This window comes from Telopea speciosissima, chromosome 7 (genome assembly GCF_018873765.1).
Source record: "Telopea speciosissima isolate NSW1024214 ecotype Mountain lineage chromosome 7, Tspe_v1, whole genome shotgun sequence".
Classification (NCBI taxonomy): domain Eukaryota; kingdom Viridiplantae; phylum Streptophyta; class Magnoliopsida; order Proteales; family Proteaceae; genus Telopea; species Telopea speciosissima.
In genome coordinates, this window is record NC_057922.1 from 59,174,477 (window position 1) to 59,202,167 (window position 27,691).

General features: G+C 39.4%; 2 protein-coding genes across 3 annotated transcripts; both read left to right on the top strand.

The window, feature by feature from the left end:
- Nucleotides 1–1,048: 1,048 nt before the first annotated feature.
- LOC122666864 (nudix hydrolase 8-like) lies at nucleotides 1,049–5,506 on the top strand. Of its 2 annotated transcripts, none has more exons than XM_043862958.1 (9): nucleotides 1,049–1,192; nucleotides 2,351–2,634; nucleotides 2,915–2,980; nucleotides 3,952–4,089; nucleotides 4,216–4,293; nucleotides 4,501–4,551; nucleotides 4,637–4,671; nucleotides 5,007–5,115; nucleotides 5,204–5,501. In XM_043862958.1, exons 1-9 carry the CDS (start codon nucleotides 1,084–1,086, stop codon nucleotides 5,387–5,389), a joined length of 1,056 nt encoding a protein of 351 aa, XP_043718893.1. In that variant the 5' UTR covers nucleotides 1,049–1,083; the 3' UTR covers nucleotides 5,390–5,501. The 2 variants fall into 2 exon arrangements, with proteins under 2 accessions (XP_043718893.1, XP_043718894.1); XM_043862959.1 differs by having other exon boundaries at nucleotides 1,050–1,220; nucleotides 5,204–5,506.
- Nucleotides 5,507–19,037: 13,531 nt separating this feature from the next.
- Nucleotides 19,038–20,300, top strand: LOC122668737. The gene has a single exon (XM_043865272.1). The coding sequence runs from the start codon at nucleotides 19,038–19,040 to the stop codon at nucleotides 20,298–20,300; it is 1,263 nt and encodes a 420-aa protein (XP_043721207.1).
- Nucleotides 20,301–27,691: the final 7,391 nt, after the last annotated feature.

Here is a 27,691-nt window from a genome sequence, read left to right on the forward strand (position 1 = left end):
AAAGAGAAATGGATAAGAGGCACCTAGTTTGATAGTCCAATTTCCATTTCTCATATCAACACCACTTGCACATTGCTGAAATCATATCTACTATTCTTCTTCCTTCCAAATTCTAAGTTTTGCATTATTCTTGCCCCCATAAGGAACAGAACCATTTTTGGCTAAGTATACATACCTGGCAAAAAGTTCCGAGGAAGTTGCACATATTTAATGAATGATACGGTCCACTGTTAGTCAAGCATATTTGGAGATGCTTCCCTTGATGGAATGATACAGAGCAATACATAATAAGATAAGGATTTTTTATTCTTCAAAAACTTCAACCTGAAGCTTCTCCATTGTTTCTTTTAATTAAGAAAGTATTTATGCAGAGCAGACCATCCATAATCCTGCTTAGAAACTGGATATTTCATATTACAATTTACAAACTAAAACAAAGTCATTAAATCCTTGCAGAAGCATCAGCTTGGAGAGTAGACGAATAACAGAACAAGCTGGGGGAATCAGTTGGAAAGAGAAGTCAGATTCCTTCAGCTTCCTAAAGAAAAATAAAAAAAAATTGGTGTTATGAGATTATAAATCACTATGCTTAAGATCAAAGCACACAAAATGAACCTTCTTTTAGAATCTTAAAAGTTTTGAGTGAATGTTTTTAAGATAGAATACAAGATAAGAAGACACCAAAATAGACTGAAACTCAGGAATATTCCCTTAAATCTAAACCTGTGTTCTGAAAATGGAGCTAGAGAACATTCCCATCACCTATTTTTAGGAATATGGATTGTAGTTGTAATTGTTGTTGCCACTCTTGTCAATATCTACAAGAAATTGATTCTGTTTTTTAGTTCTAACATTTAATTTGGATAATGCAAATAAGAAGGGGACTAATTATAGCTTACAATGACCTATAAGCTGAAAGAAAAAAAAAAAAAAAAAAGTTGAAAGCTCCTTCTCTGTGGCTCCTACTTGTCCTACTGGATGCTGTATTCTATGCTTTTTACCAGTTGCAGATCCTGCCCTATATGGAGGGTGTATATCTATTCTAGTCCTTGCCATCTGGGTTCATTGTTAATTGTAACAGAAATGATGCTAGCTCAAGGGTGCAGACTGTCAGGGTTGTACTGCCACTATCAATCAACAGAGCCAAGGTTACCATGGACAACAAATTTCAATTCTCATGGGTCAGCATGGAGTAAGTTTGAGGACTATAGTATCTACTGGTACTCTTATGGCTATATTGCCCTGTTTATCTCATGTCTGTTTTATGAAAATCATATTGAATTTTGAATTTTTTGTTGGTTTTTTTTTATAATAGCAATGACTGGTTTAGCTTCCACAGTCCTATTGCTGCTCAGAGAATATGACCCATTGAAATTTTTTTAGGTGTTAATGATTTGTTAGTGTTAAGGGATTTATAGAAGTCAATCCCATCTTACCCACCAAAAAAGAAAGAAACAAGGGGTGCTGGGGTAGTTTGTTCTCTATGGCTAAGATTTATCTCTTTATCCTTTGGCTATTGAAGGTATGTATTATTTTGTCATTCATAACTCTGACTAAACAAAACCATTCTCAGTTTAGTCTCACTTAAGTTGGATTTCTAGCTCTTTAGTGGAGCTGATTTTAGTACTCAAATAAAAAGGGTGTACCCAGTGCACGAGGCTCCCACCACTGCAGGGTCTGGGAAGAATCATAATGTACACAACCTTACCCCTGTTTTCACAAAGAGGCTGTTTCCAGACTCGAACCCATGACCACTTGGTCACAATGGAGCAATCTTTACCATTGCACCAAGGCCCACCCTCTTGAAGGCTTTTCATTGGGCTACTTTGCATCTTGGCTGCATTGACTTAGAGCCATTACTGATTCCTTTCTGTATGATGCTATTGATTGGAGGGTTAGGACCAAAGGGCTGGGTCTATATTTATGACTGGAAGCTCTCTCACAAGCCAAAAATGGTTTCATTTCAGGCCCAAGCAGCTTCAGCCCGTTGGGAAGAAAGCCTGCTAATAACTCATCTATCAAAACCTTGTTTAATTTAGGTAACCTGTTCTTAAAAGCCACAAAGGGTAGCTATTCATTAGTGGTTTATACCTGGACATATGTAACTTCTTGTTGTCAACCCTTTTATGATTTTCATCCCAGAAGTGAGACTTCAAATTATATATATGAACCTATCTAATGGGTATTTACTATCTTATTGTACTTATTTGCTGCTATTACTTTTAAAAAATGTTTGCCCCCACCCCACCTTACCCCTTCTTCTATGATGCATATGTTATTGATTAAGAAACAAATTGTCCTCTTCAGGCAGTCCCACCAAAAGTAATACTGAATTTGTATCTTTATCCAGGTTTTCCATGCAAGGCACATCATTCAGAAATCCCAAATCTTAAATTCAACTCCTCTACTGATGGTAGTAGAAATTCACTATTACAAGTTGGCAGGAATGTGTTCAAGAAACAAGCAGTTCAAGTTGTCTCCTCAGACGTTTCATCACCAAGCATGAAATTTGATATGCTTGATGCCTACGATGACGACTATGATGGGGTTGTAATTAATCCAGAATGTTTACCTCCCAGTGCCAATGCATTTGCTTCTATGCTTTGTGCTTCACTCTCTAATTGGAGGTTAAAGGTTCTGTTTCTTATTTCATTTGTAAATATTTAGTTTCATGTCTGTGGGTGTGGGTGTTGTTACATGGTTAAGAATGGGTTTTCTGCATTATGTTATGTAGATCCTCATCCTTTTACATCAACATCAAATAACTTAAAGAGAGATGTTCAAGGAAAACAAAAGGTGTAGATTACAATATACACAGATGAAGTCGTCCACCTATTTGTTTGTTTGCCTAACTCAAAATCACATCCTTTGTTACTCTTACCACCATTTCTCAATAAATCAATGCCATTTGCAGGGGAAGAAGGGAGTATGGCTAAAGATACTAGAGGAACAAGCTGATCTTGTTCCAATTGCAATCAAGGTAAGAGGTTTTTTCTTCATTGTTGGTTGATTTTAGGATAAAATTAAAACTTCATGATATGCGAATTGAAAGGACTCGCTTTCCTAATATTTCTCTATACTGATTTCTTTTTTTTTTGGTTTGGTGAAATTTTCTTTACTGGTGTTGAATTGTAATAATCAAGTAAAAGAACACAGAGAATTAGAAACAACTATCCTGTTGAAGACTAGATTTGAATTTTAACAGCTCAGTTCTTGCTATAATTTTATATAAAGTGCATTTCTTTGTTAGCTGTAATATTGTGAAGATATTCTGTATATCCTGTATGTAATATTTCCATTCATTCTATTTCCATGTTTAGATGGCACTCTCTTGTATATAGCTCCACATAATTGTAATAGAAGACACAGATCAATTTTACCAACTTAATCAGAGTTTTCTTAAGTAATTATCCCACTTTCTTCTCGTATACAAAGTTGTGAAATTAGCCAGATTTAAGCTAATATGTTTCAGTTTCTGGTGCAATTAGCCAAGTGTGGCATCATCCTCAGATTGTGAACAAGGGCCAGCCCAGCACTGCCCCTCAATTGAGGCAGAATTGAAGTAGTTGAGTGTTTGATGATAAAGAAACATAGTTGATGTCTTTTACTCAACCCAATTTTAGCCTGCTAAAGGAGAAACCTGGGAGAAAAAATTGTGGTTGGAGGAACATTCAATTCCCATTTATAACCTAAATGTGTGGCCTGTGAATCTCCAATCTATACAATCTTTGTCTTCAATTCTAAGCAAATCCCAGATTTGCACTCTGCACTCTGCTAAAGCCTTCCTGAATTTCCTTTGTTACAGTAAACTTCCAGCATCTCCTAACAACAAAAATGGTGCATCTACATAGCTTTACCATAATAATACAATATGGTTTTACCATTTTGTGTTCCTATCAATATTTTTGATTTACCATCCCTGAATTGTACCTCTTATGCTTTTGCTATCAGGAAGGTTTCAGTTATCACCATGCAGAGCCCGGATATGTAATGTTAACTCATTGGATTCCCAATGAGCCTCGCATGTTGCCTGCTAGTCCCTCGCATCTAATAGGCGTTGGTGGATTTGTGATGAACGAAAAAAAAGAGGTGTGGCCTAAAAAGAGTACTACCAAAGTATCAATTTCACATTGCCTTACATTTGAATTTAACTTATTCTTGATTAATGAATCAAACATCTAGCTTATCCAAATTGTCAAATTTACTGTCAAACAGGTGCTTGTAGTGAAAGAAAAAAAGTGTCCTTGTAGATGCTCTGGTATTTGGAAGTTACCAACAGGATTTATCAATAAGGTACTCAGCTATCACCATTAATGCCACATAAAGTTTCTTGGTATTTCTGTTCAAGTATAATCCATTTTATGTCTACCAAGAAAAAAAAAAGAAAAAAAAGCTAAGTATTTTTACTCCCCCTAAATGTACTGGACTCTTGAAATTTCATTAACTTTATAACTTCTCTCATAATTATCTAAGAACATTTGACTTTTGTATTCTTCTCAGTCTGAAGAAATATTCGCCGGAGCTATAAGGGAAGTGAAAGAAGAAACCGGCGTAAGAAGAATCTTATCTTGCTTCCTTCATTAGGAATATTTGTAGTTGACTTATGGACCTCTTTCTATAATAATTTCATTTGCAGATAGATACAACCTTTTTGGAGATGATTGCTTTCAGGTAACAATAACTTGCCTTTCTCTACATAAGCAGTGTTCAAGTTCATGTCACCAAATACCTTCCATTAACTCAAATCAATAAGTTCATGAAACTTTCTCAAACTAATTAATTGATAATTACAATCCATCTTTGCAAATGAGAATTAGAAAAATGCAAAGAAATTGCAGAGATTCCTTTTGATTCACCTAAGATCTAGAAAATTACTTACCATATAATTAAGGGCTATTCTGTGATTCAATTGCAACCAATTTTGCTGCTTTATGAACTTAATAAACCATTATTTTGTTCAGGTAGCAGATGTTTATCTTATTTTCCAATTTGATTTCCAATGTCAGGCATGCACACCTTTTGGCTTTTGAGAAATCAGATTTGCTTTTCATGTGTATGCTTAAGCCTTTGTCATCAGAAATTAGTATCGACGATAAGGAGATTGAAGAAGCAAAGGTAATGAAGGCCTAGCTACTTTTTATATTTATCCTCTATTAATATTTAGTTAATTTCTTTTGATACTACTAATAAATTGTTTCCTCAGTGGATGCCTCTTGATGAATTTGTGGGACAATCCTTTTATCAAGATGATCAAATGTCGAAGAAGATTATCGATATTTGTATTGCAACATATGAAAATCAATACAGTGGACTTACTGCTCATGAGATGACCTCCAAATTGGATGGAAAATTGTCATACCTATATTTCAATAACTTGAAGAAAATCTGAGTTCTCTTCTAATTAATGAAAAAAATAATAATGGAAGGACCTAATATATATATGTATTTTGATGCTAAGTTGTAGCTTCATTTCAAAGCCAATATGGAAGAGATGTATTAAGGTAATTTATGAAATAATTACATTTTTAATGGTGAATTATGGTCTTCCAATGGATATACAGAGATAGTTTACAACGGTTGTTGTGTGGGCCAGCTTGAGATCAAGTTTAGATCTGAATTTTGAAATATATCGGGTCAGGACTTAGTCTAAGAACAAGTCAAAGTTCATATAACCTACCCAAGTTGCATTGCAGGCATTTTCACTTTTACCCTCAATTAAACCAAACAAATATAATAAGTTGAACATTCCATTGATTCCCCTTGTTTTCTTGATTAAAAATGTTTAAAAAATTAAAGTAGATAATAACACTCATCGGTTGGGCCGGGCTGACCCCGATGGACCCTGATTATGGACTGGACTGAGTTGCACTGGGTTGGGAGAAAATTATCAATTATGCATAAAATAACACTATAACAAAATATATTATCACTTGTTATCTTCATATTTAATACATTATATAACAAAACATGCGTGGCATTTAAAGTGTATAATATAAATAGTATATCAATATATATTTTATAGTATAACTTAAAACAGTATCAGGCTGGGCTCAGCCCGAGGCCTCAACCCTAGCCCGACTCGACCCTGACTCAGGGTCAGAATTTTCCAGCCCTGACCCACCCTCAGGACCATGTAACTCAACCCAGGCCCTATTCGGGCTCAGGGCAGGGCAGGGCCGATAGGGCCAAACTTGCACTCCTACCTCATCCTATGTAATCCTACTGCAATTGTCTCCCCAAATGCATAGGAATAAAACTGTATATGCCATGATCATCAAAACAGTCGTCTCAAACAACAAAACCCTTCAAAACCTTGAACTATGGTTTCAAATCTGAAACACCTCTCCTTGAGTATTTCCACACTCAACAGCGTCTCTGGGGGCAAATCAGTATGTTTCACATGGACGTTCCTCTCGTTTCTATTAGTACACAACACTTTGTGGGCTCACGAAACTGAGTTAAAACGAGTGAGATATCCTAGTTTCAGTGAAACCTTGCAATCTAGTGGCAAAACTATAATTTTAAGGCTAATTTGTGATAGAAACAGAATCTTTCAATTTTATGAGGTTTTAGCTCGAATTTTTAGATCATGCCAGAAATAGAAGAGGTTAGGAACATTGTGAGCTACTAGAATACACATCTATTTGCCCAAAAAACTTCCAATAGCTACCTCAAATTCGTTCACACTCTCCCACTTTACTCCATTTCTGCTCAGTCACACGGAGATCACCATAACTCCTTCGTTTGAGATAAGAATGGTGCGAAACCATTTGTATTGGAGCCATGACTTAACAAACTACAAGTTTCATGTACAACGTTTCTTCCAAATCTGTCATTAAGACTTTCGAAATTGGATTTTAACACTCTGCCAATGCCCAAACCAATGAAATCTCAACCTTCTTAGTACAGGGCCATCACTTGCTGCTTTGGCCTTCTTCCAAGCATTGTATAAACATGTAACAAGACTACCAAAGCTTCCAAAAGTAATACACTTTGCACGGAAACCTCTATAACATTGTCAAACCCTATTCTTATAGAAAATGATCTATCTGCACTGCAAACTCACTGTCTATCACTGCTAGAGTTGCCACAATATCTTTGTGTCACCCAGACACCTCAAGCATGCCACCAAATACTTACACACAAGCTGCCAACAATGACAACCCATGATCTAGTTACCCACCAATCTCCCCCTTTGGGAATTGTTGGCAACTACCTTCAAAAAGTCATTTTGTCTGTTCACATTTGTCCCCCCTTTAACAACAAGTCCAAAGGGTAAAAATTGAACTCCACCTGAGTTCATATAGGAATAAGATGTTATACCCATGACCCAATTTATACTTATGATACTTGTGTGCCTATTGTAGGGTAGCTTAGGCAGTCCTTTGGAGTCTCGAAGGAAGACTTTGACTTGTCAAAAGGGTAAAAATTGAACTCCACCTAAGTTCATACAGGAATAAGATGTTATACTCGTGACCCAATTCGTACTTATGATACTTGTGTACGTATTGTAAGGTAGCTTAGGCAGTCCTTCGGAGTCTCGAAGGAAGATTTTGACTAGGTAAGGTTTAGACTTAAACTTTGTAACTAAATCTTACATGATTGATTCTTGACCATTGTTTTAACTTCTATGTACATTAACCAGGGATATTACAATCAGAGACTGGTACAACTAGTCTTCAAGGTGACCTACCACGTGTGGACCCATTGACTTCTTGCTGATGTAAGTTTCATTCTAAAATCGACCCGACTAACACCCCCTTGCATATGGACTATGGAATATGCCCATATGGATTGATAAGTCCCTTTATGTATGGAATATGCAAATATGAATTATTTATTTGATCTAATTTTCGGGACAAGATCAAGATTCCAAATTGATTTCCATGTAGAGGAAGGGAGAGGAATCCAACTTGGTTGAGAGGAATCTAATCTCCGACCCTTCTTGCCCATGTTGTAATGAACCAATAGAAACTGTTGCCCATGCCATTTTGTCATGCAATCATGCTAAGTTAGCCTGGTTTGGATCTCCATATTGCCTTCGACCTTCAATGTCCTACTTTACATTTGTAGAGTGGGTTAAGTCTTGGTTTGAGGTTCCCGGTTTTTGTAAGAGAGATTGTAGAAAACTAGCCCAATTTTATGTTATTCTCTCTTGGGAAATATGGCGCACAAGAAATAGAAAAGCTTTCAATAATATTGCTACTAAACCACAAAAAACTTTATTCTTGGCCAACAGAATGATGCAGGACGTGGCAGCCACCTTCATTGACAAACCTCCATCTATGATCAATCCCTCACAAGGAATTACTCATTGGACACCTCTTATACAAGGATATGCCAAGCAAAATTCTGATGGTGCCTTCATTAAAGGAACAACTTCTAGTTATGGTGCTCTCATCCGAGATGATAAAGGTTTTTTCTTGGTAGGCGTTGCTCTCAAAGATATTCCAAGATCTGCTCTATATTCTGAATGTGTAGCCATGAGACTAGGCTTGTTGCTTGCTTTGGAGTTGAAGATCCATGATTTGGTGGTGGAATCAGATTGTGCAGATTAAATTAAATATGTCAGATATCTTTCTAATCCACCGTGGGAAATTTTACCACTTATGCAAGACATTTGGAGCTTTCTTTCACACTTTCATTCTGTTATTATTATGCATGTTGTGCAATCTGCAAACTCTTCAGCGCATCTCTTAGCTGCTTTTGAAACTTCTTTTTATGATTCATCTATTTGTAAATGGGTGGGTATACCCCCTACTTTCTTTGGGATGTACTTGAACTTGATCATGGGTATATTTCTAATGCATAACTTTCCATTTGACCAAATTTTTTTTTTTTTTAATTATTTGATCAACCTTGCCAACAGGTACGGAATTAGGGACTTTTGGCAAAGAATATAACTGCCTCAAAGATCATAGGGACCATCGAAGTAGATATTCTCCATGCCTCATCAACCCCACCTTCCTAGAGATAGATACTTCTATTTAAGAAATCCTCTATGCCATGTGAAGCAATTACTTGCGTTGCATAGAAGATTTCATTCTTGACAAACATCACTTCCTGGAGCCAGCACTATGCAGGGTGCATGCAGCGTGTCCTGGTTCGTGGATCCTTTGACCACTCTCCTCTTTTGGTCTTTAGTGAGTCTCTGCCTCGCCCCCCTAATGTTCCTTTCCGCATGCAACGGTTCTAGATGGAGCATGAAGATTTCTATAGAGTGGTGCAAAACTCCTGGACTGAACCTGTTCTGGGTTCTCCAATTTTTGTGGTTCACAGCAAACTGAAAAGACTTAAAGTTCAGCTTAGAGAATGGGCTAAAGTGACCTTTCCACATATTGACCAAGAGGTTGTCAGGCGCACTAAAGACTGCCTGGATGGTGTGCAAAGGCTGATTGAAACTGAAGAGTTCACCGAGGAGCTTTTCGATAAAGAAATGCAAGCTCGAAAAGACTATGATGTGGTGGTTACTCTCCAAGGAAAACTTTGGAAGGAAAAAGCAAGAGATAAGTGGGTGAGGCTAGGTGATAGATGCACCAAATATTTTCATCAATCAACAAAGATGTGGCGAGCCAGGGGTGCCATTCGTGAGATTTCTAAGGATGATGGGTCTGTCATCAGGGACATCAAGGACATTGGGGAGCATTTAGTGTCCCACTTTGAAATTTTTTTCAAAAGAAGGGCGTCCACCAGAGTCACGGATCTTTTATCAGTAATCCCAACCTTGGTCTCGGATTTGGATAATGCTATGCTCACCACGATCCTTCTCATGAGGAAATCAAATTGGCAGTGTTTGATCTGGACCCTTCTAGTGCCCCGGGGCTGGATGGATTCCCAGGCGCTTTTTACAGGACTTGTTGGCATTTAATTGGCAAGGAGGTATGTCGTGGAGTTCAAAGCTTCTTCAGAGAGGGAATTGTCACTAAAGGAGTTAATAGCAACTTTATGTGCCTGATCCCTAAAGTTGAGAATGCTACTAAGGTGGGGCAGTTCCATCCTCTTTGCTTGGGTAATTTCTTTTTTAAAATTATCCCTAAAATAATGGCAATAAGGCTTTCCACTATTTTACATAAAATAATCTCTGCAGAGCAAGGCGCCTTTCAGAAAGGCAAAATTATTTTTGAAAATATTGGAGTTGCTTCTGAACTAACAAATATGATGGAAGTGAAGTGCAGAGGGGGAGGCATTGGCATGAAGCTAGACATCTAGAAGGCTTTTGACACCCTCGAATGGAGTTTCTTGTTTGATGTGCTTCAGGCTTTTGGGTTTTCTCAGACTTGGATACATTGGGTACACCAAATCCTAGTCTAGACCCGGATCTCTGTCATGGTCAATGGTGGACCAATGGGTTTTTTTGGGATGGAAAGAGGCTTGAGACAAGGGGACCCATTGTCCCCTCTCCTCTTCATCCTATCAGAAGAAGTGCTTTGCAGGGGTCTTAGTGACATGTGTACTAAGGGATGGATCAAACCACTCTCTGGGCCACGCCAGGTGACTACTCCTTCACATCTTCTTTATGCTGATGACCTTTTTATTTTTATGAAAGCAGAAATTCGTGACATCAGACGAGTCAAGCAATTTCTGGAGGAGTACGGGACTTACTCGGATCAATCTATTAACCCTGCAAAAAGCAAGATTTTCCTAGGGCATGTCACGATAGCTAGAAGGCAAAGAATCTCCTTGGTCTTAAATATCCCAATTTGCACCTTCCCTACAAGATACTTAGGTGTGGCGTTGGTGAAGGGCATAATCAAGAAGGAGATAATCCAGCCTCTAATAGACAATTTCAAACAAAGGCTTGCCTCTTGGAAATGTCGTTTGCTCTCTATGGCAGGACGTATTGAGCTCGTTCGCTCAGTGATGGGAAGCATTCCCATACACAATTTCTTGATCTACCTCTGGCCAGTGGGAACGATTGAGATTTTGGAGAGATGGATACGAAATTTTATTTGGTCAGGTGAAGCAGACATTTCAAAGGCTATCACGGTTAAATGGGATCGGATGTGTAAGCCGATAAAGGAAGGTGGGTTAGGCATTCGTAGGCTGCGAGATCTCAATTTGGCGGTAATTGCCAAGCTTGCTTGGACCATCAAAACTGAGAACTCCACTTTTGCAGCGTTCCTGAGAGGCAAATTTGTGAAACCAGATGGAACCCTGAAAAAAGCCAATGGAACTTCCTCGATTCTACCTGGCCTTAGAAGAGTTTGGAGTTTTGTACAGTCAGTCGGCGGAGAGATGGGTAGTTGGCAATGGCAACACCATCAAGTTCTAGTATGACAAGTGGCTTGGTAACGACAGTGTTGAGGACCTCCTCTTACCCAGTTGAATCCCAAACAATTTGAATGCTTCGGTTGCAGACTTTTTGAAGGAGGAAGATGGGCTCTGTCGACAGTCCAAGACCAAAGGCTTCAAGGGGTTTTTAATATTATTTCTAGCAGTGGTATCACCTACACTAACAGAGAAGACAAGCGTTGCTGAGCTCATATACCTTCAGGCGAGTTCTCGGTCAAGTCGGCTTGGGGAGCCTTGAGAACGCATGCTGCTATGCTTGGGTGGATTTCTATAGTTTGGAATCGCGATCTCCCTCCGTGAACCTCTGTTTTTGGCTGGCACCTTGCGCTAGATGCGCTGCCCATGGACCACAAGGTGAGTTGCAAGGCTATTCCGCTTGCATCGAGGTGCGACCTCTGTCTCGCTGCGAACGAGACAAGCCAACATCTATTCCTAGATTGCACTTTCTCGTGCCATATATGGATGGAGATTCTCTATGTCTTCAATCAGGTTTGGAGTGGGTTCCCCTCAATTGAAAGGCTATTCTCCTGGTGGCGTAGAAAAACCAAAGTGGTGCCTCTTCCGAAAACTTGGAATACATTGCTCATTATCTGCTGCCAATAGATTTGGTGGGAGCACAATAGGCGTCAGCATGAAGACGTGCATAGATCACCAAGGCAAATTGCTAAATCATGCTTTCTAGAGATGGCAGATTGTTCTAGGGGGAAAGGAGAAGTGCTTCGCACAGTCCAGGACCTTTCTTTGGCAAAAGCTCTGAGGATTACTATCGCCAGACCCGCTACTAGAAATATTCTAGAGGTAAGGTGGTGACACCCCCCTCTTGGCTGGTGGAAATTAAACATAGATGGGTCCTCATTGGGCAACCCTAGTTCGTTGGGTACGGGAGGCATATTTCGCGACCATAATGGAGCTGTAGTAAGCTGTTTTGCTGAGCATCAGGGAGTAGGATCCAACTATAGGGCTGAGATAGGGGCATTCTTCACAGGTGTAAGGCTTGCTTGCAATCTCGAAGCTGAGAATCTGTGGATAGAAAGTGACTCGGAGGTAGCGGTAACAACCATTCTCTCTTGAAAATTTCCATGGTATCATATGTAGGAGTGGTGGTCTGTGGCAGCCTTCCTCAACTCCATACAGTGGTGTATCTCACATTGCTTTAGGGAGGCCAATTCAGCTGCGGACTCACTCGTAAACTTTGCAACTAAGAGGAAAACTACACCCGTGTGGAATTCCCCCCCAAGCTTTATTTTGCCGACAGTTTGTTGGGAAGCGCTTGAGCGCCCTCACTATAGATTCAGGTAATCTGTAAGATGTCCAGGCTCAACGCTTGGATTTCTTTAAGGACCTCTATAGCCTTTCATTTGTAACATTACTCTTTATTTTCAATATGCTACTTGCTGACCTTTAGCGGAAAAAAAACATCACTTCCTAGAGACCAGAAGTGTTCTGGTTAAATAGCTTCAAGCATGTACTTTCCCCAAATGAAAGTCTATTTTTTTTATCTTTTTTTTCATCTTGTTATCTTTTCTTCTCGAGCTTTCATCAATCTTTTTTCTTTTTATTTTCTAATATAAAATTTTCCTTAAATAAATAAATAAATAAAACTACCGGCATTGACTACCACTGAATGGTCCCATTTACATATATAGTTAATAAAAAAAACTCTTTCATTAAAAAAATATAAGGACATCCCCTTGTTGTCCTTTGTTGAAAGGAGAGAATTTTAGGGAAAAAAAACTAGGGACATTGGCTACCACTCGATGGCCCTTTTGGCATAAAGTTAATAAAAGGACCTATTTCATGAAAAAGAAAATAAAATTAGGATCTCACCTTAATTTACTTTATTGAAAGGAGAGAATTTTTAGAAAAAAAATTATGTGATACCAGCATGAACATGTTGTTAAGTCAAATAATGTCTTAATTGATATCTGCCATATGGCATTCCACTTAGCTCATAGTTTAGGTGCACAAGTAAACTTCACCATCCCTTATCAACTGATAACATTAAATCCCAATTTGAGCTCTGTATATGGAGAAAATATAAATCAAAATATGGTAAAAAAAAATTTAGGGTTGATGTTCTCTGTGGGGGAGAGTGGTCCCTACAGGCTCATGGGCGCCAATGAGAGCACATGAATTGGCATCATGGGGGGTGGGGCGGTCATTTCTCCCTTTCTATGTCTGGGTGTGGGTAGTACACTCCCCCCACAGAGAACTTTCGTCCAAAATTTTAAAAAATAAAACAAATATTTAGGACATCCAAAGTACAAGAGAATAATGGGATACAAATTGAGCATATGATTGAATTTGACATGTGGCTAATCTATGAGGGGCGCTACCTATTCATACAATTGAAAACTACCACATCATCAGTCATGTATTCAAAATCAATTGGAATTTATTATTAAGCATGGCAACTCATCATGCTACCACACCATTGTCAATTAAAAAGAAAGCGTATCTCTATAATAATGATACTTCGTTATTTATTTATTTATTATTTTTATGGTAAACTATAATGATATTTCATTAATGAACCCTGAATCAGACATATATACTACATGTTAAGTGTGAGACTATGAGTAGCCCCAATGCCTTCTTTAGTGCTTTTTAGCACTTCTAAATAATAATTAATATAAATTGACCAAAGATTTAGATAATTAAATCTGTCCATGGCCCTAGTTCTGCTAGAGAACATAAATGGTTAGGAGACTCAAAAGGTGTGTGAAATATGTATTAATCTATATTTGTATTACAATAAAAAGAGATGGTTGGTGTGTGATGTCATGTTATAAATCTTCCTATTGAGCCATGCAAGTTGCTCCTTTCTTCCCTATTCTTCCGGTATAATCCATGTAAGCTATTTTTATCATCCTTCATTGCTTATAAATAGACAAAAAATTAATTGTTAGTTATAAAAAATAAAATGTCCAAGGTATCATTTTTTTTTTCTTTAATCCCTTAAACATTGAATATTTCTAGGAACCTCCAATGCACTCTAAATTTTATGATAAAATGACATGCACGCTGCCGGTAGTGCATGCTTTTTCACACACTCACACATTCTTTTAACTCACTAATATGTGGGTCCTCCCTATATACAAATTGTAATGGACTCTCTCACATGCTCTCATTGTGACTTGTGAGATGCTAATTTAAAACTTGTCTTTACCGAAAAAATGTAAAAAAAAAGACATGTGAGATGCTAATATATTCTTAATGGGAAAAAGATTTCTGTGTGGGAGTGTGGCCTACGCCAGCACTCCCATGAGTCTATCTCTCTCCTTCTCACGTGAAAAGACATCTCTGGCCCCTTGTTTTAAGAGGAGAGAGATAGACACCTGGGAGTGCTGGCATAGGCCACACTCCCGTGCAGAAAATTGCTTCCCATTCTTAATATATATACTTGTAGCACAATCCTTCTCTCAAATCCCAATGTTTTAAGTGTGTGGTTCAAATCAATGTGTAGATACCACATTTTGACACCTTGGAAGTGTGTCTAGGCAATGATGGTTAAGGACGTAATTCGTGTGGTGACTGAATGACAAGAATTATCAAATTACCCCTACCCCATTTTTTGTAACCAAACTGTCCCAAATAGAGCCTAAACCCCTAACATAGCCGTATTTAACTATTTTAAGTTCACATTTGAAGTTTCACCCAAATCCAACACCTTTAATGAAAATGACCGTTTTACCCCTAACACGGTTCTCGGTATCTGGACCACCCGATTTAGTCCGAAATACTTTGGATGACCTCATTTGGTCATATTAAGTTTTCACGTAAAGTTTCGGCCAAATCAGGTAACTTTTGTGAAAATGACCGTTTTGCCCCTGGTATGGTTCTTGGTACCCGAGCCACCCGATGTGACCTGAAATCAATTGGATAACTTTATTTGGTCATATTGTGCTTACACGTAAAATTTCATGTAATTTTGGTATCATTTGGACCTTGATTGGTGTGAAACACCATTTATGTGTTTTCCTCGATATCCATACCATTTTTAGTCAAAATCCGACCATATATCACACGGATGAAAAGTACGGGTTGAGACCTTCGCGGCGATATGTGGTGCGTCAAAATCGACCATTTGGTTTTGGAGATATTAGCATTTGAATGTGGACCTTCAAAATGGAATCTTTGAGAAAGAGAGAAAAAAATATTTAAAAAAAAACAGTGACCGATCCGAGTCAGACCAGATTGACCCGACCGGATCAACCCGGCCTGACCCGACCCAGCTGGACTGTCGACAGGGGACAAGCCCCCACCATTTAGGCTGAGCCACACATGGCCCCATGCCCACTTGCCTGAGCCAGAGTAAGGCTGCACCGGCCTAGGCTGCCCAGCAGGCCTAAGCACATGCAAGCCCAGCGAGCCCATCACTCACCTTATCCCCAGCCATTAAGGCCCCAAGGGTCTTTGAGACCTTTTCTCGAACAGATTTTCTCTTATAAATAGGAGGCCATTTGGAGGGTCTAGGGAGGGAGGGAAATTAGTAAAAAATTACCCTCACGTAGTCCTTGATCCCCTCTTTCCATCCATGGTTTTCTTATCCATAGGTTATGCTCCATTACTGATATACAATTCCGTAAATACCCCTTCTTCACCACTTTTGCCATTCGGAGCAACCACACTTGGAGCGGCTTTTGGAGGTTTCCGGAGATACTTACGGTCAAAAAAAGGCTACTCAAGCTGAACCCAGGCACTTCCACGCTTCAAGGGTATTTTTCCATATTTTTTACTTATTTCTAAGTATTTGTTTTGATTTTCTTTACAACAAAGGTTGTTTATCAGTTATAAAAATGTTAAAAATAATTCAAGAGTGATAAAAATATGACATTTTCAGGGATGATGCTTGTCACTATGTTTGACATTCATTAATTTTCTCAAGCTCCAAATCATTTTTTTTGTGATATTTTTGCCCCTGTAAAGGATTTCGGATTATGTAAAATCTGAACATGTGGGTGGGTATTTGGACAAAAGTGTTATGACCATGTTAAAGTGTTATGACCATGTTAAAGATCATATTTTTGCCCCTGTGATGGGGATTTTGTATTTTCTTTGTTTTCCCTTCTTTTTTAGTATTTCAAAAAATATTAAAAATAATATAAATGCATAAAAATTCACAAAAAAATTATGGAATGCATATTTCATCATGCTTGATTTTATGGAATCATTATCCACTGACATGCATGTTTGATAGTTTTTATACATTTCCCACCTCATTTAGGGGTATAAATGTCATTTTTCTAATTATAATGAAAAATTCTAAAAAAATAGGAAAAAATATTTTTATGCATGACACGCTGTTTTAGAATGGTTTAGGATGTTTTCATATGCATACGTGACCATCATGCTTGATAGATATGCATACAAAGTCATTTGCGCCCTCTAGGGGCATTTTGGTAATTTACCAAACGTGGGCCTAGGCTATCATTCTGGAAATATCATTTGGTGTGTTCAGTCATTTTAGGATGTTTAACATCACTTTCAATGCCTACAATGATTCTAAGTGTCTTTTGACACTTTTACCATTTTGCCCTTAGGGGCATTTTGGTCATTTTGTGACCAAACCTTGCTTAGGACCCCGGAAAGGCTCCTGTTACTTTTGCCGCATGTTTTAACATTTAATAAACATGTTTTAAGCATAAGTCAACATTTTCATGAATTATCATGCATTTTCTACATGTTTGCCATAACAGGGGCATTTTGGTAATTTTTACCACCCCACATTTCCTTGCCATTTCATGTGCTCTTGATGATCCAAATGCATGATGTTAATGTTATTTAATCATGTTTTGCTTATTTACAGCATTTAAATATGATTTCATGCCTTTGTACATATTTTGGCCCTTGAGTGGCATTTTCATAATTTTGGCAATTTTGGCCTATGAACTGCTTTGCTTATCAATGATTGTCTTTCTCCATAATATAAATAAAGTTGGTTTTCATTTTTACAGTCAGCCATGTTTTTTGACCATAGTGTTAGGCTTTCTAATTTAGGAAAATCCATTAATTAGCTTAACTAGGATGCATAATGTACATAATCATCTAGCCTAATGATAGTAATTAGGATTAAAACATTAATCTTAATTAGCCTAACTAGGTTCATAAATTTCAATCAAGATAATCAAAAATCTTCAAAAAAAATTAGTTTAATTAAGTGCATAATATGTATAACACAACAGCACACAACAGAGTTTGGTCTAGGAAGACCGGCCGTCGGTCGGGCGGTTGCTGGGTGCCTAACACCTTCCCAGTCCGTAACTTGACACTTACCCAGAGATTTGGGGCAGACCATCCATTGAGTCATTGGAGTTACTTTAGCGCCCCTTCTGCGAAGGAGGGGCACCATTCATGGGTCCTAGACCCTAAATTTATGTGGCGACTCCCATTTTTCCATTTTCCTTCTTTCCCCCTGGGTGCACGGTCAGCGACCCTCCGTCCGCTGCACCTACAGTGGCGACTCCACTGGGGACTGTCAGACTTTTGATTGACCAAACTTTGTTGTATACTTGTGTTGTATATAATTGTTTGTGTATATTGTGATTGTACTAATTGCATCATGCATCGTGCTTGAAGTGAAATCAAACGACGAGGGTACTCCCTGTTGTGCCTCTACCCCCAGGGAGGTGGGACACATCATACTAAGTACTCTGAGATCGGATGATAGCCATTTCCTGCATCACATTTGTGCACACACTCACTGCATGGAATCACTCAACCCCGTGGTTAGTCATTGGAACCCATGTGTAGTCATGGGTAATCCGCGGCGAAGCCATACCCCTTGATATCGTACCTCTGGTATATCAAAGGAACCACGTACCCTCGACTCGCTCCGTACATACAAGCGATAAGTATATCGGTTCTGTCAAGGGTGACCTTTTCTGTCCTATAACCCTACCCTATGCATGCATCATGTACTGAACATAGACCCAATGCATAGGAGCACCACAACTGACTGTACTTTGTCTGCGGTCCCTTCCGGAATTCCTTCATAGCCAATCCTACTAGTTTCAGTCTCCCATCTATCGACGAATGAATAAGGATTTGATTTTAATAATAGGGCACAAGTGTTTATAACTACATCATCGTTGGTTTTTATGTTCACAACACAAGATTGGAACTGTAGGGTGATGCCTACTCCTTGATAATCAATCCAATGTGGCGTAGATCTCAACCTGGTAAAGGTTCCACATTTGCTGTCCCGGTGTTAGGGGAAGATCCGAATTTATCCACCACCAAGTTTTGGGTGACTGTCTCAAGGTAGTATTGCCTGCATGGAAATTCTTGTTTAGACCACCTTGATTGATTTATCATGAGAGAGTTCACCCAATTTGAGTGCACTTTTCTCCAATATGCCTTTGAGTTGGTGGCACTCTCTTTTGGACTAACTTTTGTTTGTTCAAATCTCGTTGTGCATGCTTACTGGCTATAGTCATGTTCAGAAAGGAGAGTCTATCTGTTACCATCTCATCACTTCGTCTTTTTTCAAGGCACTATTTCAAATCTAGGGGGAGGGTCTCACTGAAATTCCACTCTTTCAACCTTTCCCACTCATTCGAGGTACCATTTTTCGTGAAAGAGAGCCTTGGGTTAAGGATTCCATTACCGGTAGACTTGTCAAAGCTCCTTCTTTGCCTCCGTCAAGTGTCGCATCAGAGAGTTCAGATAGTTCCACTAGTTCAAGCAAAACGAGTGAGCATGGTGATCCCTCATCCGGATGGGAAACGACGGAGAACAGATTAATGACCAAATTGGAGCAGATGATGGTCAACATGATGACAACTATGAGGACACAAGGGAATCCTGAGCGTACACCAGATGTTCCTGTACAATCAGACCCTCTTTATCCTCCTAGATTCTGCTTGCATTGGCCTACTCCTCCAACCTTGGCAATTGGTGACAAGGACCAAGTTGTGATCGATTCTACTCCTGCTCGACAAACACATCAGAGTCAACAAAATAAGACATGGGAAGATAAGTTTTATCGGCTAGAGCGCACAATCCAAAATCTAAAAGGAGTTGAGGATCAAATCATTGACATTGAGGGATTATGTTTTTTCCCCCATGCTATACTCCCAGATAAGTTCAAGTGGAAATCTGATAAAATTGATGATAGAGGAGATCCTCATACCCACTTGAGGTCTTTTATTGGTCAGCTGAAGTCCCGAGGTTTTACAGATGAACAGTTGGGGCAAACTTTTCAATTTTCATTGACCGGCGCTGCTCATCGTTGGTTAATGGCTCTAGATCCATCTTCAATCCATACTTGGGAAGATATGATGAAGGCTTTTTCCCGCCAGTATTCCTACAATACTGAGGTGGAACTAACCCGACGAGAGTTAGAGACAACAAGGTTACTTTCTGATGAAGGGTTCACTAGCTACCTAAAAAGATTCCGTGACAAGGCCGGTCAGATGTGGGACCGACCCAGTGAGCGAGAGCAGGTCGGTATGCTTATGAAGGGGTTGCGGCATCCATACCGCACATACATATTTAGACAAGGCATCACCACTTTTGATAGCTTGATTGTTGCTGGCCAGCAGGTTGAAAATGCAATCCATGATGAGAATCTCCCACAAGGTAGTAGATATCAAATAGGTTCGCCAAAAGCTAGCAATAGCTCGAGACCCCCTCAGCCAGGAATTCCAGGAGTTAATACAATGGCAGCTGTCGCTCCCCCGTCTCCAGCCTCATCCCTGAGGCCATCACTACGGACATTGGGGCAAAACATTACTTGTCCTCCCCGTCATCCTAGAAGGCAATTTACGAATCTAGGAATGCCCTTGGGGACACTCTTTAGCGGTTTGCTAGAAGCCGATTTGATTGAGAAGGCAGAACCCATACCTCTTTCGGAACCAAAACCAAAGTGGTGTGACCTAGACTTATTCTGCCATTACCATGATCAGAAGGGTCATGCAACCGACAATTGTACCAATCTCCAACATGCAGTGCAAGACTTGTGGGATGCGAAGAAGTTTGAACTCCGTCCCAAGCAGGATAAGTAGTTCTCTTAAGAAGCAATGTCAGGCCCAACAAGGGCGTTTGAAGGTTTTGGACAACATTAGCTTTTTGACACAGAAGTTGCTGGAGATGGAGGAAACAGTTTCCCACCACACATTTGTTGATCCACCCTACTGTGGGTGCCTTTTCGGATTGAAGTTTCCTAGATGATTCTGTTCATCCTATGGAGTTGGATTCAGTTTTGGTCATGTCTGGGTCGAAGTCCGTTAGTGTTGTAGGCAGCCATATTGTTATTCTTTCTTTTTTCTCTGTTTTTCTCATGTGAAAGATGCTATCTTTCCTTCTTGGTGTCGTGTTAGTCCTAGTGAGTGTGTCTGATGTTACCTTTTTAGTTTTCAATAAAATAGCTTCTTTTGAGTATATTATTTATTTTTCCATTTTTCCTATCTTTTGATGATGAATCTTGTGACGGCCCGTTGCCTAGCTTTCCTAAAAAAAAAAACTCAAAACCATTCATTGTCCATTTTGGGTGTCAAAGTATTGATAATAAAAGATCTTGAGCTTTCCATACATCTGATCCCCTTCCAACGAGAGTGGATCTTAGAAGGGATTTCACCACATTGAACCTATTAAGGGAGGCCATCTTCGGCCGCTTGCTTTCCCAAAGAATCCAGAAATATTTGAATCCGCTAGTTCCCCTGTTGTGCCTTGGCATTTTTTTTGAAAGCCCATCTCAGCTTACCTACAACCCATTATCCAAATACCCTCCTACTTGTAGCATGTCCCCATATCTTCTAGGGTCTGATTAGGAGAAATCTCTGTGTTGAAACCTAATGTCACAAAGGAAATGAGGCCCCCAGGAATGAGAAAAGAAAAGATTTTCAAAACCCAAGCCGGTGCAATCTCAAAAACAAAAAAAAAAAAGCAAAAACAAAAAAAAATATATAAAAAAGGAAAAAAAGAAGATAGAATCAAAGATCAATGAGATGCATCGATTCAAGTGACGTTGGGAAAGATCTTGCAAGTAACCATGGGGCAAAAGTTTTCAATCTTCTCAATTAAACCTTTGAGGCAAAATTGCCAATCTATTTAGCAAATCACAGGGTTAGAAACTTCTTGATTAAATCTTTGGGGCTAGAAATGCTAAGTTTTCAATTAACTTGTTGGAGTCAAAATTATCAAGTTCTGGTTAGACCCTAGGGGCATATATGAGCATTTACCATCCTTTGCAACCAAGTCCGAAGCTCCATTACAACCTGCTAAGTCCTCCTAGGCTAGATACAGTGAAGTTTTCTTCGACAGCTTCGAGCTCACTCGGCTATGATGGAATTTAATTATCAAGGCTTTGACACCAACACATCATCAGACATGAACTACGTCCGACCTGATTCCCGACTTGGGATACGTAGGCAGCTTTCAAGCTCGGTCATACCAAACTCCATTACCCATCATTTTAGGGCTTCATAAGAATTTCCTTACCAACTCTCATGTTTTAAGGGAATGACAGATTTGTCGCTATTTTCATCGTCTAATCCTCTCACAATCTCAGTTGAGCTCTTTCCACCACTCACTTCATTAGCGGAATTCCCAAAGAGTTTTATCCACCTTTAGAGTCGGCGGGTTTGCTCTTGCAATCGCACCATCCTTTTTCCTTCAAACCACTGATTTCTTTCTAATTGTGCGATTTATCTCACGAGCTCACCATTCCTGTTAGTATCTCCATCCATGGTAGACCCATCAGACCTCTTTGCAGTGTCTTACAAAAGTATATCATGTAGTTATTTTAGGCTTGGGTGGGTCCAGACATGACGTGTTGTCTTTTGATGATAACAACTTGAACAGATCACCCTTGAATACCATCAGTAGCAGAAGGAGAGTATTAAAAAAAAAAAAAAATCATTGCAGGTTGTGGTGGGGAATTGACCGGGGCAACTGGTAGCCTTTGTAGTAGAAGACATCAGATGAGATCGCCATTGGTGACAGCTAGAGAACCAAGTACTGCATGTTTTAGACAAATGGTTGTGGCAGAGTAATGCGGATGACTCTTTTATCAAGGGACTCCAAATAAAATCATGTTTTTACACCCCATAGAGGAATTGATGAAAAAATTGGCATATTTCATAGCAAAACTGGGGAGTTGGAATTTTCCTAAATTTATGTTGAGTGGGTAGGAGGCAGTTTGATCTGGGGTAATACTCATTGATGGATTTCCTTCTTGTTTCTCCAATCCTCGTTCCCTGGTGACGGATTACGCTCTCCTACATGAACATGCTATTAGACCATGTCTGTAAATTAACTATTAATTATGGTCATTTACCCTAATCTGCATCTATTTCATGCCTACATGTTGATTGCATTTGTGTTTATTCCATGTTTAATTTAATAGTTTTGCATGTTGATTGCATTTATATATTTCATGCTTGCATTTGTACTTTTTCCCAATTTGGTTTAACTTGGCATGATGTTTAAAGAGTCCAATTTGCATGTGAATTATGTTTACACCTGTATCTTGACCCAATAGAGTGTCAATCCATCTCTTGACCCAGTAGTGCGTCAACCCATCTTTTGACCCAGTAGTGCGTCAACCCATATCGTGACCCGGTAGAGCGTCAATTCATTCGTGACCCAGTAGAGTGTCACACATCTCTTGACCTGGTAGTGCGTCAACCCATCTCTTGACCCGGTAGTGTGTCAACCCATCTCTTGACCCGGTAGAGCGTCAATTCATACATGACCCAGTAGAGTGTCACACATCTCTTGACCTGGTAGTGTGTCGATCCATCTCTTAACCCGGTAGAGCTTCAATTCATTCGTGACCCAGTAAAGTGTCACACATCTCTTGACCCGGTAGTGCGTCAACCCATCTCTTGACCTGGTAGTGTGTCAACCCATGTCTTGACCCGGTAGAGCGTCAATTCATTCATGACCTAGTAGAGTGTCACACATCTCCTGACCCGGTAATGTGTCAATCCATGTCTTGACCCGGTAGAGCGTCAATTCGTTCATGACCTAGTAGAGTGTCACACATCTCTTGACCCGGTAGTGCGTCGATCCATCTCTTGACCCGGTAGAGCGTCAATTCATTCGTGACCCAGTAGAGTGTCACACATCTCTTGACCCGGTAGTGCGTCAATCCATCTCTTGACCCGGTAGTATGTCAACCCATCTTTGGACCCAGTAGTGCGTCAATCCATGTCTGGACCCTATAGTGTGTCAACCCACATCTTGACCTGGTAGAGCGTCAATTCATTAATGACCCAGTAGTGCGTCAATCCATCTCTTGACCCGGTAGAGAGTCAATCTGCTTCCCTAACCTGTTAGGGGGTCAACCCTATATTGACCCGATAGAGTGTCAATCTATTTTCATGACCCAGTAGAGTGTCAATCAATAGGTGCCAGTAGTGTATCAACCAATAGGTGACCCGTTAGAGTGGCAGCCTTATAGACTCGACCCATTGGAGCATTGTGGTCCTCTTCCTTAGATGGAAGGAGAAGGCAAGTGATTAGAGTTCCTCGATTCCTGCCCAATTTTCATCTTCCACATGATTTGTAGGCCGCGTTAGGCCAAGTTCTAATAGTACAGGTGATCGTGGTTTGGAGGCTTCATCCCCCAGTTGTTAATTAACAAGGCGAAGGAACTGTAAGATTCCACTTCCATTAGGTTCAAAGCTGTACACTGCTGCCAAGATGGATAATCCACACCTCTGTTGAGAAATTCTCAGGTTCAAAGCTATACACCGCTGCCAACATGGACTATCTACACCCTTGTTGAGAAATCCTCAAGTTCAAAGCTATACACCGCTGCCAACATGGACTATCCACACCTCTGTTGAGAAATCTTCAGGTTCAAAGCTATACACCGCTACCAACATGGACTATCCACACCTCTGTTGAGAAATCCTCAGGTTCAAAGCTGTACACCGCTGCCAACATGGACTATCCACACCTCGCTGAGAAATCCTCAGGTTCAAAGTTGTACACTGCTGCCAACATGGACTATCTGCACCTCTATTGAGAAATCCTTAGGTTCAAAGCTGTACACCGCTGCCAATATGGACTATTTGCATCCCCAGATCCTTTGGTTCAACATCACGCGACTACCCCCTGATCATTTGGTTCAAAGTCATACGACTACCCATAGATCCTTTGGTTTAAAGCCATGAGGTTGCAAAATAAAAAAATAAAATAAAATTAATAATAATAATAAAAGTAGCATTTTACCTTGAACTTTTATAACGAGGTATTAAACCCTCATGGTATTTAGTCCTAGAACGACAAAGCAGTTAACCCTCTGGGTATTTAGTCCTAAAATAACGAGGTATTAAACCCTCAGGATATTTAATCCCAAAGCTATGAGGTATTTAACCCTCTGGGTATTTAGTCCCAAAACAACGAGGTATTTAACCCTCTGGGTATTTAGTCCCAGGATAACAAAATTTTTAGCCCGCAGGGGTTTTGGTGCAGTTGATCGCAGTTTGGAACTTTCGTACTCATTTTTATTGGCGTAAGAACTATAAGATCCCACTTCATCAGGCATTATTCTTTCAAAGATTCTGGTAAGTATCTGACCTCCTTCCTTTAAATTAAGCAAGATTTGCCGGACGTTTAGAATAGTTAAGGGATTTATCGGGTTTTCAATCGGGTAACCGCCTATTTGGGTTATTGGATATCTCATATTGTTGATCTTTAACGACTTCTTTTCCGATCTACCTTTCTTATTTTTCTCTTTTTGAAATTCTTGGAATTTGTTTGCCGAGGGGGCTTTCGGTTTTCGGATTTTCATTTTAACGCCTGCATCCTTGAGCAAGTTGCAGGTCGTATTTTCGCTCCCCTGTGACAAAATGCGGAATCATTCATTTGACTTTCGTCCACTGCGTGCCCTCAGTCAAGTGGGGGCATTCTGTAGACACCACATTTTGACACCTTGGAAGTGTGTATAGGCAATGATGGTTAAGGACGTAACTCGTGTGGTGACTGAATGGCAAGAATTATCAAATTACCCCTACCCCACTTTTTGTAACCAAACTGTCCCAAATAGAGTCTAAACCCTTAACATAGCCGTATTTAACCATTTTAAGTTCACATTTGAAGTTTCGCCCAAATCCAACACCTTTCATGCAAATGACCGTTTTGCCCTTGGCACGATTCTCGGTATTTGGACCACCCGATTTAGTCCAAAATACTTTGGATGACCTCATTTGGTCATATTAGGTTTTCACGTAAAGTTTTGATCAAATCGGGTAACTTTTGTAAAAATGACCGTTTTACCCCTGGTATGGTTCTTGGTACCCGAGCCACCCGATGTGACCTGAAATCATTTGGATAACTTTATTTGATCATATTGTGCTTACACGTAAAATTTCATGTAATTTTGGTATCATTTGGACCTTGATCGGTGTGAAACACCATTTATGTGTTTTCCTCGATATCCGTACCATTTTTAGGCAAAATCCAACCATATCTGTCACACGGTGAAAAGTACAGGTTGAGGCCTTCGCGGCGATATGTGGTGCGTCAAAATCGGCCATTTGGTTTTGGAGATATTAGCATTTGAACATGGACCTTCAAAATGGAATCTTTGAGAAAGAGAGAAAAAAATATTTAAAAAAAAAACAGTGACCGATCCGAGTCAGACCGGATTGACCCAACCGGATCAACCTGGCCTAACCGGACCCAGCTGGACTGTCAGCAGGGGACAAGCCCCCACCATTTAGGCTGAGCCACACATGGCCCCATGCCCACTTGCCTGAGCCAGGGTAAGGCTGCACCGGCCTAGGCTGCCCAGCAGGCCTAAGCACACGCAAGCCCTGCGAGCCCTTCTCTCACCTTATCCCCAGCCATTAAGGCCCCAAGGGTCTTTGAGACCTTTCCTCGAACAGATTTTCTCCTATAAATAGGAGGCCATTTGGAGGGTCTAGGTAGGGATAGAAATTAGTAAAAAATTACCTTCACGTAGTCCTTGTTCCCGTCTTTCCATCCATGGTTTTCTTATCCATAGGTTATGCTCCATTACTGATATAAAATTCCGTAAATACCCCTTCTTCACCACTCTTGTCATTCGGAGTAACCACACTTGGAGCGGCTTTTGGAGGTTTTCGGCGATACTTACGGTCAAACAAAGGTTACTCAAGCTGAGCCCAGGCACTTCCACGCTTCAAGGGTATTTTTCCAAATTTTTTACTTATTTCTAAGTATTTGTTTTGATTTTCTTTACAACAAAGGTTGTTTTTCAGTTATAAAAATGTTAAAAATAATTCAAGAGTGATAAAAATATGAAATTTTCAGGGATAATGCTTGTCACTATGTTTTACATTCACTAATTTTATCAAGCTCCAAATCATTTTTTTTGTGACATTTTTGCCCTGTAAAGGATTTTGGATTATGTAAAATCTAAACATGTGGGTGGGTATTTGGAAAAAAATGTTATTACCATGTTAAAGATCATGTTTTGATTAGTGGGAATGGGCTCTGGTTTGACCCAATGCGGATCTGTGATGGGGATTTTGTATTTTCTTTGTTTTCCCTTCTTTTTTAGCATTTCAAAAAATATTAAAAATAATATAAATGCATAAAAATTCACAAAAAAATTATGGAATGCATATTTCATCATACTTGATTTTATGGAATCATTATCCATTGACATGCATGTTTGATAGTTTTTATACATTTCCCACCTCATTTAGGGGTATAAATGTCATTTTTCTAATTATAATGAAAAATTCTGGAAAAATAGGAAAAAATGTTTTTATGCATGACACGCTGTTTTAGAATGGTTTAGGATGTTTTCATATGCATACGTGACCATCATGCTTGATAGATATGCATACAAAGTCATTTGTGCCCTCTAGGGGCATTTTGGTAATTTATCAAACGTGGGCCTAGGCTATCATTCTGGAAATATCATTTGGTGTGTTCAGTCATTTTAGGATGTTTAACATCACTTTCGATGCCTACAATGATTCTAAGTGTCTTTTGACACTTTTGCCATTTTGCCCTTAGAGGCATTTTGGTCATTTTGTGACCAAACCTTGCTTAGGACCCCGGAAAGGCTCCTGTTACTTTTGCCGCATGTTTTAACATTTAATAAACATGTTTTAAGCATAAGTCAGTATTTTCATGAATTATCATGCATTTTCTACATGTTTGCCATAACAGGGGCATTTTGGTAATTTTTACCACCCCACATTTCCTTGCCATTTCATGTGCTCTTGATGATCCAAATGCATGATGTTAATGTTATTTAATCATATTTTGCTTATTTACAGCATTTAAATATGATTTCATGCCTTTGTACATATTTTGGCCCTTTAATGACATTTTCATAATTTTGGCAATTTTGGCCTATGAATTGCTTTGCTTATCAATGATTGTCTTTCTCCATGATATAATTAAAGTTGGTTTTCTTTTTTACAGTCAGCCATGTTTTTTTACCATA